The sequence below is a fragment of the Triturus cristatus genome, chromosome 3_2, assembly GCF_964204655.1.
Source record: "Triturus cristatus chromosome 3_2, aTriCri1.1, whole genome shotgun sequence".
In the NCBI taxonomy this organism is placed as follows: Eukaryota; Metazoa; Chordata; class Amphibia; order Caudata; family Salamandridae; genus Triturus; species Triturus cristatus.
Window position 1 is genome coordinate 870117665 of NC_140584.1, and position 16235 is coordinate 870133899.

The 16235-nt window shown below is 41.3% G+C and overlaps 1 protein-coding gene across 3 annotated transcripts in view; it reads right to left on the reverse strand.

Moving 5' to 3' along the window:
• Positions 1 to 16235, reverse strand: part of CORO6 (coronin 6) — a 328718-nt gene that overhangs the window by 40691 nt on the left and 271792 nt on the right. For all 3 annotated transcript variants that reach the window (XM_085649228.1, XM_085649230.1, XM_085649229.1), the window contains exons 8-9: positions 12535 to 12680; positions 1906 to 1963 (exon numbers count right to left, since the gene is read on the reverse strand). In XM_085649228.1, coding sequence (XP_085505354.1) covers positions 1906 to 1963; positions 12535 to 12680 — 204 coding nt within the window. The remainder of the gene's footprint in view (positions 1 to 1905; positions 1964 to 12534; positions 12681 to 16235) is intronic.

The window sequence follows — 16235 nt, forward strand, 5'->3', positions numbered from 1 at the left end:
TAGAGACACAAACGCTCCCACAAAACCCTAAAAGGTCTTCCAAACACCCTGCCTTCAGATTAGTTGGATCAGCCCATAACCTGAACTCCCCTGGTGGTTTCTCTCACCAGGTATCTAGGCCACTTCGTATGCGAGTCCCTGTGGGGTCCTTACCACTAGCGGGGGCTACCCGCGAGGAGAATGGGGAATCCTCACATTGCCAGCCAGTGCAAGCATGTGTATCATGATGAAGGAAGCTCCGCCTTCTGTGCCTTCTTAAGATGGCGGATCTAGGGAATGGGCTACCTGTAATGCCTACTTCTAGGATACCGGTGCTGGTGCTGCCGGGACTTATTGCAAAGACCCCGGAGAAGGGCACGGCGTTGACCCAGTGCTTTGCCCACTACCAGGTTTGGAGCAGTGCTTAATTTGCAGAAAAATAAGTGCCAGGGCTGTCATCAGGAGGACACTGCACCTTGCACCACACATTGCCCCTGCCAGCGCAGCCAATGATAGTGACAGCACAAGTACTAGCATTCCCACTCTTACAAGTGTGACAGTTCGGACTGTTTCAGGCCCCAAAACGATAAGAATTTCTTGGGTGGCAGGAAATATTCGATTTTAATGTATATTGAGTTAATAATTAACTGTTGTTGGGGTCATCTCTAAACTAGCCAGACAGTATGGTATTTCTGAGCTATGTGCTATATAAGCTCAACCCAGTGAGCGCTATTACATGTCGGCGTGTGGTGTACATTATTGAAAAGTCTTGTTGGGTGCTACAGTGCACCACAACAGTCAGCTGTATGCTCTTTGTGAGGTGCACAGTCAACATACCTTTGTTAACTGGTTACAGAGGCTTAGTTTTTTTCTGGTTCCAGTACCCCCTGGGCCCCCACTCTGCCTATTCCTTGCATTTGAAATTTACATTTACTACTGTAGTGTCAAATGCATTTCATGAAAAGGAATATAAAGTAGGGTTGCCAAAAGAAAATTGCCAGCTATGTGTTTAAAGAGCCTGGAAATACCTCGTCTTGGCACTAAATAGGTTTATAAATAAAAAAGTATGTATTCATTTGTAATGTGACTTTTCTGTCTTTGTTCCCTTTAATTATCAGCCATGGATCTCATCATTCAGGCAGCCCTAGAACACAATTAAAGTGCATTCTATTTATATTTGCTGTTTGAAGTATGCATAGATAAGTGCTGAAAATACGGCTTTAGGTGACTGCTTGTTTTTGACGGTGGGGCAAAGTGGTAGGTGGTGGGCCAGGCCGCTGGGGGGGGGGCCCTCATTGTGCTTTGCAGGGGGGCCCCCTCAGGTTTCGTTACGCCACTGCCAAATCATAACGCTACATTGCAGCGTTGTGATTGGCTATGGGGCGCCTGGGTGCTTCCTGGTTCTGGGACTCGAGAAGCGGAGGAGAGACGCGGCCGGTGGAACAGGTATGTTTCTTTTTTGTGTCCCCAACCATCACCACCACCCCTCCCCCTGCCCTCCACCCTCATTCTCTGCCACCCGCTACTGAATCCATCAGATCTTCCAATAGGCCAGCCTGTCTCTGTTCTTAACTTCACGGCACATGCATCATGGTTACTTGCAGGACTAAAGCAAATACATTAAAAATATCAGAAATGAGTCTGCTCTGCCTGAAGCTCACTATTAAAAGGGCAATATGACTTGTTCAATTAAAGTTCTAAAACAATGTTACTTATACACATTGAATCGTCTGTTTATTGCTCTGAAAGTCAAGTCTCATGGACAGTGTTCATTTACAGCATTACTGATAGCCCAGTTCTAAACCAGTGTAAGATATAGAAATCAGGGTTAACATTCACATAATGGTATAAGGCAACAACTTCCCATAACTTTGGTGACATCAAATTAGCCTTAGTCTTCTCCAACCGCCTTCACATATAGCTCACCTTCCGTGGTACCGTCATGGCAATGGGCTCGCATTTCCGCTCGTGCAATTTGAAGAATCTGTGTAAAACATTGGACATTATCATTAAAAGGACAAGGTGGCTATGTCATTGTCACTGATATTTTGTACAGTCCTACATATCAAGAATGAGACAATTTCAGGGTGTTTCTTATTACTCTAGAGAGTGGACTGATGGAGTTAGCAGATAAGGATTTATTTAACTAATCAGTTTTTTGCATTTTTCTTTATTTTGAATTATATTGTTCCTCTCTGAGTACTTTGTCTATTGAATTTGATAAATCATTCTCACCTCATCTTACTGCTATGTTCCTATTGAAGTACCTCCTCCTGTACGAAGGGCTTTTGTCAGTGGAAAAGGATGTGCTGACCCAGGGCTCGAGTTCAAAACCAACAAAACTTTGCACAGCTGGAGAAAGGCATCGGGACAGCCTAGTACTACTGAAGCACCTAATTTGTTGAAGGTAGGACTGGGCAGAATAATTTAAAGTCAATCTGTGGGTACTTTCAAATCTTTCAAGGAGATCCAAAAGATTCCATTGATTTGGTGGATCTCATCAAAGATTTAGCCTTCAACACAAATCGTCACAGCAAGTTAGATCTTCAAGGACAACCACCACAATTTGTGTATTTTTGTCTTAAGTTCTTTGAATGAGGTGGGGCCTTTTTTTAAAGTTTGTTTAGGAAGGCGGCCCTTACATTTGTGATTCCCCGCTTCCGTTCACATCCGTGGCCCATCATGCAAATGTGGTCTTTCAAAGGAAGCAGGTACCAACAAGATACACTTTTCACGCTCTTTTGTGTCAGTAGGGCTGCAAAAGATAGTTTACTGCCACTTACATATCAAACCTTCAAACTTTGAAATAGTTTTTGTTTTGATGGAGCTTGAAATACAGGACAATTCAGGTGATTTAGGTTTATGGCATTTTGGTTCACCGTGATCTGATTGGGGGCTCCATTGACTTTCCCCACTGTAGAGCAAATCAGTATCTTAGAGTTCCTTTTTTATGTCCACAGACTTCAGCTTTGCTGCCTCGGCATAGAACAACCGAAGCTCATGACCCTTGAAGATCTGTCTATTAGGTGCCAGGACAACAGTAGTTTTAGCTTTGCCCTCTCCTTACTCAAGGTGAAGGAATACCAATTGAAATCATACTACAACTGGTAAATATAGATTTTCATGATGCAATAGATATTAGATTCTCTCAATGAATGATCATTGAACTGATATATTTTCTTTCTGTAGTTATCATGACATTTGCATCATTGTCCTTGAAGAGGAAGCCTTGGTTTGGTAGTAGAGCACCACAGGCTCTTTGAACAGACTGGAATGGTTCACAGAGACACAATAGTCTCTCTCTCTCAGTAACTTGCTAGCCTCTTGCCTCTCCCCTACCTTCTACAAAGAAGGTCAGCACAAGTTGACCACTGGATAGAAGGAGGAAGAGCAGCATGGATTTTTTAACCATGGGACTTAACATGTAGCTAGCCCCTCAAAAATGACTTGCTTGACTCCCTGTTTCAGTCTATCCCCACCCCCACATTGACCAGTGTGGAACTCAAAAGATGGGTCTACACAGCAGGCCAGTGGCTGTATCTTCTGGTGCAAGCCAGGTACATGCCAGATGAATGCCAGAGTGAGTTGCAATTTAGGGCCTGATTTGATGGACAAGTTACTCCACCACAAAAGTTACAGATATCACGTTAACCGTACTAAGTGTGCAATATAGACAATGGGGATTACAGCGGACAGAATATCTGTCATATTTATGATGGAGTAACCCACCCACCGAACTCTAAATCAGGCCCTTATTCTTTCAAAGTGCACCACACATGAAAGACCTCAATTCTCCATATAAATGGTTGACTGGCACCTCAAAATGGAGGTGGACTTGACCCAATACTGCACTTGTGTCTGAGGAGGTTAGAAAGGTGTAATCTCCAAAAGGCATTCTTCTCCTGGGTGATATATATCCTGAACTAATCTATAATTTGAATAAATCATTATATATAGTGTGATCGGGGACTTAGGAATTGGTAATTTGCTTTTATCTTCCAATGGATCATTAGCCTTTTTTCCATTTGTCCTGTGAGGATGACCTCCACATAGGAAGGAGGGCCATTGGGTATGGCAGGTCCCTTTCTCACTGATGGAAGATGTGTTGTGTTCTATTCCATGGTCCCCCATGTCTTCTTTACAGTTTGAAGTTTAATGTCTCCTTTCCTCTGAATGGATGGGACTCTGCATTTGAGAACTTTAAGTACAACAGACACTCAGAGTGCAGGCAACGACCCAACAGTAGGTTCTCAGACAGGACATGGAGTAGGCGCCTTGTTCAGCTACTGCAGCTGCTTGTGCCTTTTTGCATATGTCTCCTAACCAGTGTTGAGGCAAATATGCCTAAAATGAAAAAGAGGGCACCTAGAAATCAAAGAATAAGCATTGACAAGGCCAGCATGCCATTGTATGAATAGGTCTGTGGAGAGTAACGCAGGGAGAACCTATGTCTGTTTGAGGGGACGGGGCGAGTGCAGATAGGGCGTTATGAGTCTTCGGTATGAAGCCCCTCCCATGCTCCCATGCCTAGAGAAGCTGCTGCAGATAGATCTACAGTAATGGTGTGTGCAGTAAGAAACTACTTTGTCACATTACCAAAGTTATAATATAAAGTCAATGGCACAGTTTTACCATCCATGAAATGCCATGGCCCATTTATTAATCACAAGTACTTGCATCAACAGCTAAAACTGTGTGTGGCCTGATGCTAAAAAATATGGGGTAGGGTACTGCAGTATATATTTGCCAAGCACAAGCGAAGAAAATTCCAGGCTACATTGATCAGTGTAAAAAAGTGGAAGGATGAGCTTGTACATCAGTGAAGGAGTAGTTAGTACAGTCATGAGTACATTGTGACACATGTACTTGTACAGAGTTGTGCATGTTATTACATATAGCAGGCACCGGTTGGTCAAAACTCAGAATTAAACAAATTTGACAAGCAGTTTTTAATCCTGTTAGGTACACAGGCGTTGGGTATCAGAAAAGCCCAGGAGGTATGATAATCAGAGCTAAAAATTACAAGAGAGAATAAAAGCATTTTGTCATGCAAACCCTTTCTACTGCAAAGAACTGTTAATCAAGTCTGAATTAAGCATCTGAAAAATAATATCTACCCCAAGAGAAAATATCTTATCTCTAACTTTTTGCTCATCACTGATAAGTGGTTCAAACTCCTAGCTCTAAGATGTGACAGTTTAGTAATGTATCTCTATTTATTGCATTGCCTTAAAGATGCTGATACAGTTTATTCCAAGGAACAGCCACTAAATATCTCATTTCCATGTAATATGTTGCTGTGCGTGCCCTTATATAAAATAGACAGCACTTACTCAATCTCTACATATTCAGACTCCAATAAAACAATGGTTGATGTTATTAAATAGCTCAATAGGTGAAAATGCATCATCCATCAAATACATAAGTGCCACAAGACCTTCCCCACTTCTGGCTTCAGATCTGCCACTAAAAGTTATTCCCATATCCTGACCATGCTCTTTCCATAACATGGTCCAGTCAAGGTCCATTCTCCTTTTACATCATTGCCCATTATTGATCCAAACCCATTCTGGTGTATGACCTCAACTGCTTGTCACCACTGTTGTGGGGGTTAATCCGCACAGCAAACAGCAGAAGCTAGTTTCATAGTGCCAGCTATGACTGTGCTGTTTTGAAGGAGTCTACCTCATTCTCCATCTCTGCAGTATTGGGGGAGTCTACGCTCTGAATGAAAATACGTCCCGCTGTGTAGTTTGAGGAGTATACAAGCAAGTTGTTTATAGGAGCATGCACAACACATATGTCATCATAATACAAGAGTGTGCCATCAGTTTAACGCAATATTTTGCAGGGATTTGAGTCCCATTCCCCACTCCCAGTCACAGCTCCACAGGAGTCTCTGCGATCATGTAGACAATGTGGGGCAGGAACTTAAAGAGCATGGGGCCCTTTGTCAAGTTCCATTACTTTAGGTGGTCCCCCCGAGGAGAATAACTCTTATGTAGCTTCCAAAACTTCTATGTATCTTCCAAGGCAAGAGGGCTGAAAGAGCTATATGTTAATTCCTTCTGCAGAAATTCTAGCATAAACCAGGTGACCTCATGGATTATAAGGGGCCACGGAGATCCTAAATCCAACCACTCCTTAGTATATTACATTTTTTTAATCCGGTGGTTCAAATATGTCCCCATCACTTCCCTGTATTTGTCTTTCTATTAAGTAGTTTCACACACTATGAAGGGGTGAGAGGCAAATCTCTCTACTCCAGCCTCCCCAATCATTTAGCACTAACACATCAGGAGGAGCAGCGAGCAGTGTTGAAAAGCGGCACATGCTCTGTAAAAAAATACTGCCCTCACTCACAAAGTTGTGACATGCTTCATCATTGGCCTTGCTTACAATACACCCCTGCGCAGACCAACGCCTGGTGTGGAGCATAAGGGAGGGGAAGACAATACACACATAAAAAATAAACTATATCTCAATATGCTTTGCGATCCCCTACAGAAAGTGCAGTAAAGATATAAAACTAGCTTGGTGGTGTCTTTGTGCAACAATTTAATGTATCTGCTTCCCACAGGTAAACTCTTGTTGATCAATATGCTGAATACACGGTCACTTTAAACACTGTAATCAACCAATCCTTGAAGGTTTTATCTCACTAACACCAACCAAATACGTTTTACTCCACGCCAGTAATTGTGCCAGAGCACACTATGCACAGACCTGTGTTTAATTCCAAGTAGCACACTTTGTATTTGTATTCGTTACCAGTCCATTCTCCTTTTCACAAATAAGAGCTCAATGATTCTCCCCAGTAAGAACAAGCTACACATTTCCAGCTCATACAACTTGATAGAAAATGCTGGGAATTCTCAGCACTGGATGTTCAGTTTCAGCTCAACTTGACTACCATTTCTTTGTTCATTCCAATCGGTGTGTCCGAGGTGCAGGCTCATTTACTATTATACCCCTTTCCATATACTGCCCATATACCTAATGTTGTTCATAATGCTTCACATATGGCCAATTCCATAGATACCATCCTTTTTAATTACCCACAAAAACACCAGCTGGCAGGTCCACACGCTCAACACATCCTTAACTTTGTGGTGACCACTTCCCTGTCGAAATGTTCCCGAGTATCAACTCCAAAATATAATTTGACCATAATATTGTACTCAAAATATTGTCACTGATAAAATATCATTGCACAGAATATCCAGGGCAAGTATATTGTTTTGTATCTTTGTCAGTAATAGTGAAATTTACAATGTTATATACTAAAATATTGCGATATTTAGTGTTTATGTATTATGTTTTGTTTTCAGTTTCAATTCAATAGTTAATTAAAATATATAATAAATTATAGTTACTTTACATTTAAAATGCTTTCAGGTTTATTGGGGAGGTAGTATTTAACTTTTAAAATAGGGTTTTACTTTATTACCCTTTTAAATGAGAAAGAGTGAGTAATGTTTTATTTTTATTATGTTTATTTAGCACTATTTTGATATTTAGTTTACATTACACAACACTCTAATAATTTCAAAAGTTTAAATATACATTTATAGAAAACAATTGGGGTTTATTTAGTTATATGTATTAATTTGATAACAAGTAAGGTTATCTTAATTATTTAATGGGGTGTTGATTGTTTGCTGTATTTATCTTTATTACTGACATCTGATATAAATTTAGATTAAATATTGGTGATGTTAGTGATATGATTTTCTAGTATCTTAAAATGTAAAGATTTTCATGTTGTCTAAAATATTGGAGGGCAGTGTTTAGAATAATGTATGACTTAAAGAAAATTATCATTTAATTAAAAAAAATTATACTGGGCTCTACATTGCTTGATATTAATAGTAACTATTTTCACATTTAAAATTAAATATTTAACATGTTTGACTAGTTTAAAAAAATGTTTTAAGTTGTTACATTTTAACTAATTTACTTTACCTTCAAACATTTTCATAATATTACATTTTCAAAAACATATGTGCTTAATTATATGAGATTTATTTTATTTATTCACTATGCATTTAATTAAAACAGTGATTATTTTTCACAAGGATATTGAAACTTAAATCTCCTTGCCTCTCTCTCCCAAACAAACTAATCTTACCTTAATATTGTGGGACTGAAGTGAGAAAGCAATTTTTACGCTCTCTACTGAATATAAGCCCTTTCCCCACAGTAAATTGGAATGGAGTTAGAATAGCAAATCTGCCCCGTGTTCTCCAGTATATGCACTTTCCTCAATGTTTGTGGGCCTGGAGTTGGTATCTGACCTTTCCTTAGTTTGAAAACTTTTCTTGACGTAAGGGGAGGTTGCAGTTTGAATAGTAAATCTGCCCCCCCTCCTCCCCAAACGTATGAATTTTCACTAATGTTTTTGGGTTGTAAATCTGAACCTCCCCCAATTTATGCACTTACCCCATGTCAGTGGGTCTGGAGTTCGAATAGTAAACCTGAGCTCCCTAAAAATATGCACTTTGCCCAATGTATGTATGATTGGAGTTACAATAGGAAATCAGAATTCCCCCAATAAAAGCACTTTCCCCAATGTAGGTGGGCCTGGAGTTAGAATGGTAAATCTGCCTTCATAAGCCAGTAAACTTCCTTTCCTGAATGTTTGTGGAATTCGAGTTGGGATAGTAAATCTGACCCTTCCCTAATTTGTACACTTTCCCCAATGTAAAGGGGACTAGAGTTGAAATAGTAAAATCACCACCCTCCCAAATAAATGCACTTTCCACAATGTTCACTAGCTTGTAATTAGTAAATCTTACCCGTCCTCCCTGCAATTTATGTACATTCCCCAATGTAGGTGGAAGTAGAGTTAAGATATTAAATCTGGAATCCCCAAATTATAAGTATTTTGCCCAATGTATTAGGTGGGCCTGGAGTTAGAATAGGAAATCGGAACTCCCCCAATATAAATACTTTCCCCAATATAAGTGCTGCTGATTTAAAATAGTAAATCTTCTCCCAGTCACCAGTATATACATTTTCCACAATATTTGTGGGCTCAGAGGTGGGATAGAAAATCTGAACCTACCGTATTTTGAGAACTTTCCCCAATGTAAGGAGGATAAGAGGTAAAATAGTAAATCTGTACTCCCCTCGCTTATGTCCCCATTTACATGTGGCTTCCACAATGTTTGTTGGTTTGGAGTGAGTAAATCTGACCTCCTCATGATGTATGCACTTTTCCCAGTGTAAGTGTGACTAAAAATAGAATAGTAAATATGTTACTCCCAAAATATATGCACTTCCCTCAATATTTCTTTGACTGTAGATAGAATAGTAAATCTGAACCTCCTTTAATTCATGCACTTTTCCATCTCATCCCACACACACACACCTTTTCTTTCAATTATTTAGACAATTCTAAAAATCAATGTATAGCACACTTTTTTCACTTTGTTTGTGTTTTGTTGTATTTTGATTTTTTTAATTCTTATGTATGTGTTTTATTACTCGTGCAAGAAGTAAAAAGTAAACATTGATATTTAATGAATTATTACTTTAATATTGTAACGATCCAATACATTAATTATATATGTTTCCGTGTACATCTTATGTCATGTAAAATTTAACATCAATTACACAGCCTTTTTGAGGCTGATTTTTTTCAAATCTATTAATTGACCTAAATGTAGGTTTTTAAATATTTTAATTAAAGTTTGTATGAACGACATTTGATTTCATTTATATTTTACAATGCAATAAACTAGTGTTAAAAATATTGTTTTTACAGTTAATATATTTTGAAATGTTTAGGCTTAATTCCCCTAAACTGAAAATATCAGCAGCCACAATATTTACTTAGTTTAACATATGAGCTGCCATAGAGTCCAGCCTTCTTCATAAATGCTGTTGCACAAACATTCTGCCTGCACTTGGCTCTCTGCCTATTCATCGTATTCCTCGGCACATACGCCTGCGGACACAATCTGATCTCTAGAAACCCTTCTCAATGTACACATCTGAGACATAAGCAGGTCTAAAACATATTGTATAGAACAGCTGTAATCCTTTCCAGTACTACCCTTGACACTTAGTACCATATATAAACAAATATTACACACACACTTAAAATGATTTTACTTTGTTTAATAAAGTAAAAGACAGTATATGTCATGCATTAATCACTATGCCTCTGAGCCTACACTTACTATTACCAGAATAAATGAAAATAGTATTTCAAATCTTACTCTTAAGAGGTCTAAATCCAACTTCTCTACTCAGAAAGTGTGTATCGCTCTCTATTCAATTCAAGAACCTCTACCCACCTACCCGGCACAGTGCTTGTTTATCAGATCCCTTCCCTGTGATTTTAACAATTAACTCACGCTTTGCATTCTCTACCAGAACATCCCTAGTACCATTCTAACTGCAATGACACAGATTTCACAACACTGCAAACTGTGAAAATCCTTGTCGACACATTTACCCAGAACTTGAGAACTTTGTCATTTTTAGAATAATCTCTGATTATACAAGCAGTAACATCTTAAATATTCTACGGTATTGTATTGTTGTTGCATTTATGAAGAGTGTCAAGTGGGTTGAAAGGGAAGTGCATTCATGTCATGCGTGAAAACCAGAAGTGTGCTCTTTTCATGATTTGTCACTGTATTTAGGTAAGAGGCTTAAGTGAACTATGACAACTAAGCATTAAAGCAGGTCAATGAATGGGTAAAGAGTATGTGAGAATGTGGTGACCCATGGGGAAGGTGCTTTGTGTTTCGCAAGTATGATGGCAGAGAAAGCTTAACCCATATTTCCACAAGTATAAGGTAGTCCCTGAGTCAATTGTAAGCCTGGGCGTAGTTCGTGGAGTTTTGCTATGCTGTTTTCCGCGAAGTAACACAAAACACTCTGTGAAGTTCTGCAAGTGGGGGAGTGTAGTGTGAACTACTGTTCGCGCTGGTCTTCCTGCTGCTCGGGTAGAATTTCTACCCGAGTGGCAGCTCGCGCTCGCAAACTAACCGTTCGCGAGCGGGCAAAAAACTCTGCTGCACTACGCGAATCAGTGTTTTCTGCACTCCGTGAGCTCCGCAGAGTGCAGGAAACTCCGCAAACTCGTGAACGGAGCAGAATTCACCGCCCAGGACTAGTCAATTGCAGTCACGGAGCATGAAGATATTTAGCATCTTAGAGTGGTCTGTAGCAACCAGTTTAAACCACATTGAGTATTACCTCTCTTTGGTGGTGCATGCTTCCGATTACTTAAGTGTAATGTTCCAGAATTTCACACAAGAGTGGCAGAGGAGCAACTCATGTAAATGGGCATTATGCACTAGCTGTATTCTATGTTCTAGCAGTATACCCAGGAGTGTCAGAGGTTCCGCTTCTATGAATCTACATCGTACGACCAACTGTAGTATATGCTTTTGGGAGTCTATTCAAAAGCGGCTGAGGAGAAACCCACTGAAGCCTTAAGTCTGCATACCACAGGAGGATGAAACATTTGTTGGTTGGTAAAAGTACATCACGAACCACTAGGGAAGAAAGGTGGCATAACAAAGAAATGATCAACAAGAATATAATGGGCTTCATGAAAGAAATCTGAAAATATTAAATATTTATAAGTGAGAAAAATAAAATCATTGTATTATAATTGTTTGTTTTAACATTTGGTCTGAAATATAGTCTAATCCAATACAATGTAGACTAACGCTTAAACTTGGCTTACATTGTGACAACGTACTGAACATTCAATAGATTGTAACCCTAACAAAATCCCTCTTGTCCTCATAGTGTTATTAAGAGTAGTGTGAAGACGGAGACCCCCCTCCCACACATCATGCTCTAAAGTAATTTATGATGGTCTCAGGATTGTGATGTCATCATATGGAGGTTGGAGAGAATACGCATTAACTTGTTCCATTGGAAAATGAGCGTGCAATCCACAGGGAAGTGAAATGACGTATGATGCTGGTGGATTGTACAATATGTGATGTTGCCATATTAGGGTTAGGATTACTACAACTGTAAAAACCTGAGTGTGTACTCATCAATAAACGCGTAGTCCTAGAGCAATACAGACTCCATAAAACAAACATAGTCAGACAGAGTGTTGACTCATCCAAAAAGCCTTACACAGATTGTGGTGCAGAGTCCTGCTAACTGGTGGTGTCAGAATTGGCTGTGACATAGGCAAAATGGCAGTCATGGTGGTAAGAGTATGAGGGGATGTGAACCGAGGGAGGGCTAGGGCTCAGAAGAGGCGTGGTCATGGAGGTGGGGCCTCTGTCAGGCGGTACAGTGTAGACAAGAGGCCATGGCCACCTGTCAATTTTGAGGTTGATGTTGATGTTCCTGTATATTTGCCTGCTACCACACTGCTGACTTTTTTGCCTGCCCTAAGTATATCCTTCAATATTAAAATAAAAGAGAATGCACTTTCCTTCTCAGTGTAAAAACCTTCATTTCTTCTGTAGGCCTAGTTTTGCATCTTCTCCTATGCACCACTTAAAATATGCGGAACTTGTTGATGTGGTTTGTGTTGCAAAGCTCTCACAGTATGTGCTGGCTGACCTTGCAATCTCACATTTGCTGACATCCAGGCCCCGCTTTGGCATGAATCCCATCCCTCTTTGGGGTTCCTTACTGCTATATGTGCTCAAATAATGTACATAAGGGGCCTCATCTGTGATCTCAAAATACCGGATGCTGCTGTCACCCTGCGGAAAGAAGACAAAACGTTAGTGTGATGCTTCTGCTAGGACAATGTCAATGTCAATGTCAAACGATTTTATAAAGCGCACAAATCACCAGAAGGTCTCGAGGCGCTAGCAGCCAAAGACAAAGAGACAGACAGTAACCTAAGTACCCAATACAGAAACTTATTGAGAAAAAAGCCAGGTCTTCAACCTTTTACAGAAATATGAATGGTCTGTAATAGATAGCAATTCCAATGGTAGTTTGTTCCAGAGCACGGGAGCTAGATACGAAAAGGATGGCCACCGTTACGGACCGTTCTAATGCGTGGTTGAGCAAGGTGGAGCTTTGTGCATGACCTTAGGGAACGTCCCGGTACATACCATTGAAGTTTTTTTGCCAAATAGCAAGGACCGGTACCATATTTTATCTTGTGTGTGATATTTAAAACAATTATGAGGCTGTGTGTGTGTGGTTGACTCCTTGGGGAGCGGCTAACACCGCTGTATTTTGTACTTTGCCATTTTGGGGGCATTTTAATTTTCGTAGATATTGATGAAAATCGGGGGAATTTTAACATTTTGTATGCTGTTTTTTTAGACTATGCAAAAATTGTAATCCACGTAATAGTTTTATTGGGCTCATATATCCCTAAACTTGTGATCGGTTCCCGATTGTGAGTGGAACCGCCATCTTGCCAGGTTAGCGGTCCAGCTTCTCGGGCCTCTAGCAGTATATAGGGAATGCTGGCGCGAACGCGCAGCGTTTAAAACAATTTACGAGGCTGTGTGTGTGTGTGGTTGACTCCTTGGGGAGCGGCTAACATCGCTGTATTTTGCACTTTGCACTTTTGGGGCCATTTTAATTTTCGTAGATATTGGATGAAAATCGGGGGAATTTTAACATTTTGTATGCTGTTTTTTTAGACTATGCAAAAATTATAATCCACGTAATAGTTTTATTGGGCTCATCTATCCCTACCCTTGTGATCAGTTCCCGATTGTGAGTGGAACCGCCATCTTGCCAGGTTAGCAGTCCAGCTTCTCGGGCCTCTAGCAGTATATAGGGAATCCTGGCGCGAACGCGCCGGCGGCGCGTCGAAGGTGCGCCTAAGGCAAGCCCGTCTGCGCCCGTCCACGCTAAGGTCGCGCTCAGCGCCAGCAGTGCTGATTTGGCCGGGGGCGGGCTGGATTCCGGGGAGATAGCAGATCAGTAAGTTACTCCAGCATGGAATTGCGTAGGACGGGGGTGGCAGCAGTGGGTTTGGGTGCATTCACATTGGAACAGACCGCCTTCCCGGTCTCGGATTTTCTGAGGCAGGGGAATCTTATCTGTGGACTGCTCAATGTGAGATCGCTTCCAAAGCATTGCGTGGAAATCCAGTTGTTGCTCGAACTCCAAGAATTAGTTGTTTTATTTATGACTGAAACTTGGACCTACCCCGCGTGTGAGGTGGATCCAGGTTGGGCATGTCCTCCTGGGTTCAAAATCCTCCACAAACCTAGACTAAGGGGGAGAGGGGGAGGAGTTGGGGTGATCTATAAAAGTTCTTGCAACTGTGTGTCTTTAGATATTGACACAATTGAAGGATTCAAGCTACTTGAATTTGTTATTAAAGACGCTCATAGTCATAATTTAACCGGGGTTGTTTGTTTTAGACCTCCGGGGGCATTGAGTGTGCGGCAGCAGCAGTTATTGTTGGAGACCATTACCAATTTGGCTGCCACTCACGCTAGATTAGTGCTTCTGGGGGACTTTAATTTGTGGAGGAATGGGTCCTTGGACTCTGGCTATAACAATGTCCTTCAGTCTTGCGAGGGCCTGGGCCTTCACCAGCGGGTCAAGAATGCAACTCATAAGGATGGCCACATACTTGATCTTATCTTTTCAGGGGAGCAAGTCCTCAATGTTGTGGGCATTCTGCCAATGGACTGGTCGGATAATTTTTTGGTTAAATTTTTGGTGACCATTCCTAGTTATAATGCCCAAGTAGTTAGTTCTGCGACTAATTATGCTAGTAGGGATTGGAAAGCCCTCCTAAGAAATAGAGGACTTGTCCCGGTGTTTGATTTGGAAGACTGTTTTTCGCCAGTTAAGCAAGTGGAGGAGAATTATGCCTCCTTCTGTGGACAGATTTCCTCTGCCTTAGACTCTACTGCCCCATTTAAAGTTCATAAGAAAGTAGGAAGACTTTCGGCCCCCTGGTTCAATGACATATTAAATTTTTTTTAACTTGAGTGTAAACAGGCATGGAGAAAGTGGAGAAGGGGTTACGACGATAGGGAAAAAACTATTTGGAAACGTCTGATTGGGTGCTATAAGGAAGAAATAAATCTGGGCAAAGCTGACTACTATTCTAGCACTATATTGAAGGCTCATAATAGGCCGAGGTGCATTTTTAAAATATTAAATACCCTAACCAGTCCCGATTGTAGCAAGAATCAGATTCCCCCCTCGCAAGAGCTATGTGATAGCTTGGCAAGCTTCTTTTATGATAAAATTGATACGATTATTGCGGATCTGGGGGAGGATTCTCGGTGTCCGGAGGTAGTGAGTCCAGAGTATAACAGTGCTGGTTGTTGTTCCTTGGGGGGGGGGGGGGTGTAATTACACCTACTCACCCTGAGAGCCAGCCTGTTAAGTTAACTGAATTTGTGATCCTCTCAGCAGAAGAATTTGGCAAGGTGACGTTAGGGATTATGTCGGGCTCACCCTTGGACCCTCTGCCACCGAGATTCTGGAAGGAATTTGAAGTTGAGTTGTTCTCCACACTTCGGCTGATTTGTAATCAGTCTCTTTCTAGGGGTGTGGTTCCGCCTCAGTGGAAACAGGCACTGGTGACTCCTCTGTTGAAGAAGTCTACTTTGGACCCTGCTAGCCCTAATAACTATAGACCCATCTCTCTCTTACCTTTTCCGGCTAAAATCGTAGAAAGAGTGGTGGGGAACTATCTCTCTAAACATCTTAAGAATAATAATATTTTAGAGGAGGTACAATTTGGTTTCCGGCCAGCGCATGGCACGGAGACGGCTTTGGTGACCGTGATGGACGAGCTTCGGATGCAGGCAGATAGAGGTCGGGCAGTAGCTCTTGTTCTGCTTGACCTATCTGCCGCATTCGACATGGTCAACCATGCGATCTTGTTGAGGAGGCTGGAGGAGGTTGGGGTGACGGGTCCTGCCCTGAGCTGGTTTCAATCCTTTCTTTCAGGGAGGAGTCAAGCAGTGGCCCTGCCTCCGTATCAATCTCCCTTCTCCAAGATTACGCATGGGGTACCCCAGGGCTCTGCAATTAGCCCGATCCTTTTTAATATTTACATGCTCCCTTTGATGGCTGTTATTAGGGCGCATAATATTAAGACGGTAAACTATGCTGACGATACGCAATTAATTCTCTCCATGGAGGGAGATGAGTCGGCCTCCTTGGAGGCATTTCATGGCTGCTTGGGGGCTGTGGCCCACTGGTTGAAAGGAAACTCCTTGCAATTTAATGCTGGTAAAACTGAGGTTCTTTATTTCTCAGCCGGGAAGGCCTCTCCGACGCTGCCTGTGAATTTTTGGCCGTTGGATCTCCCTAAG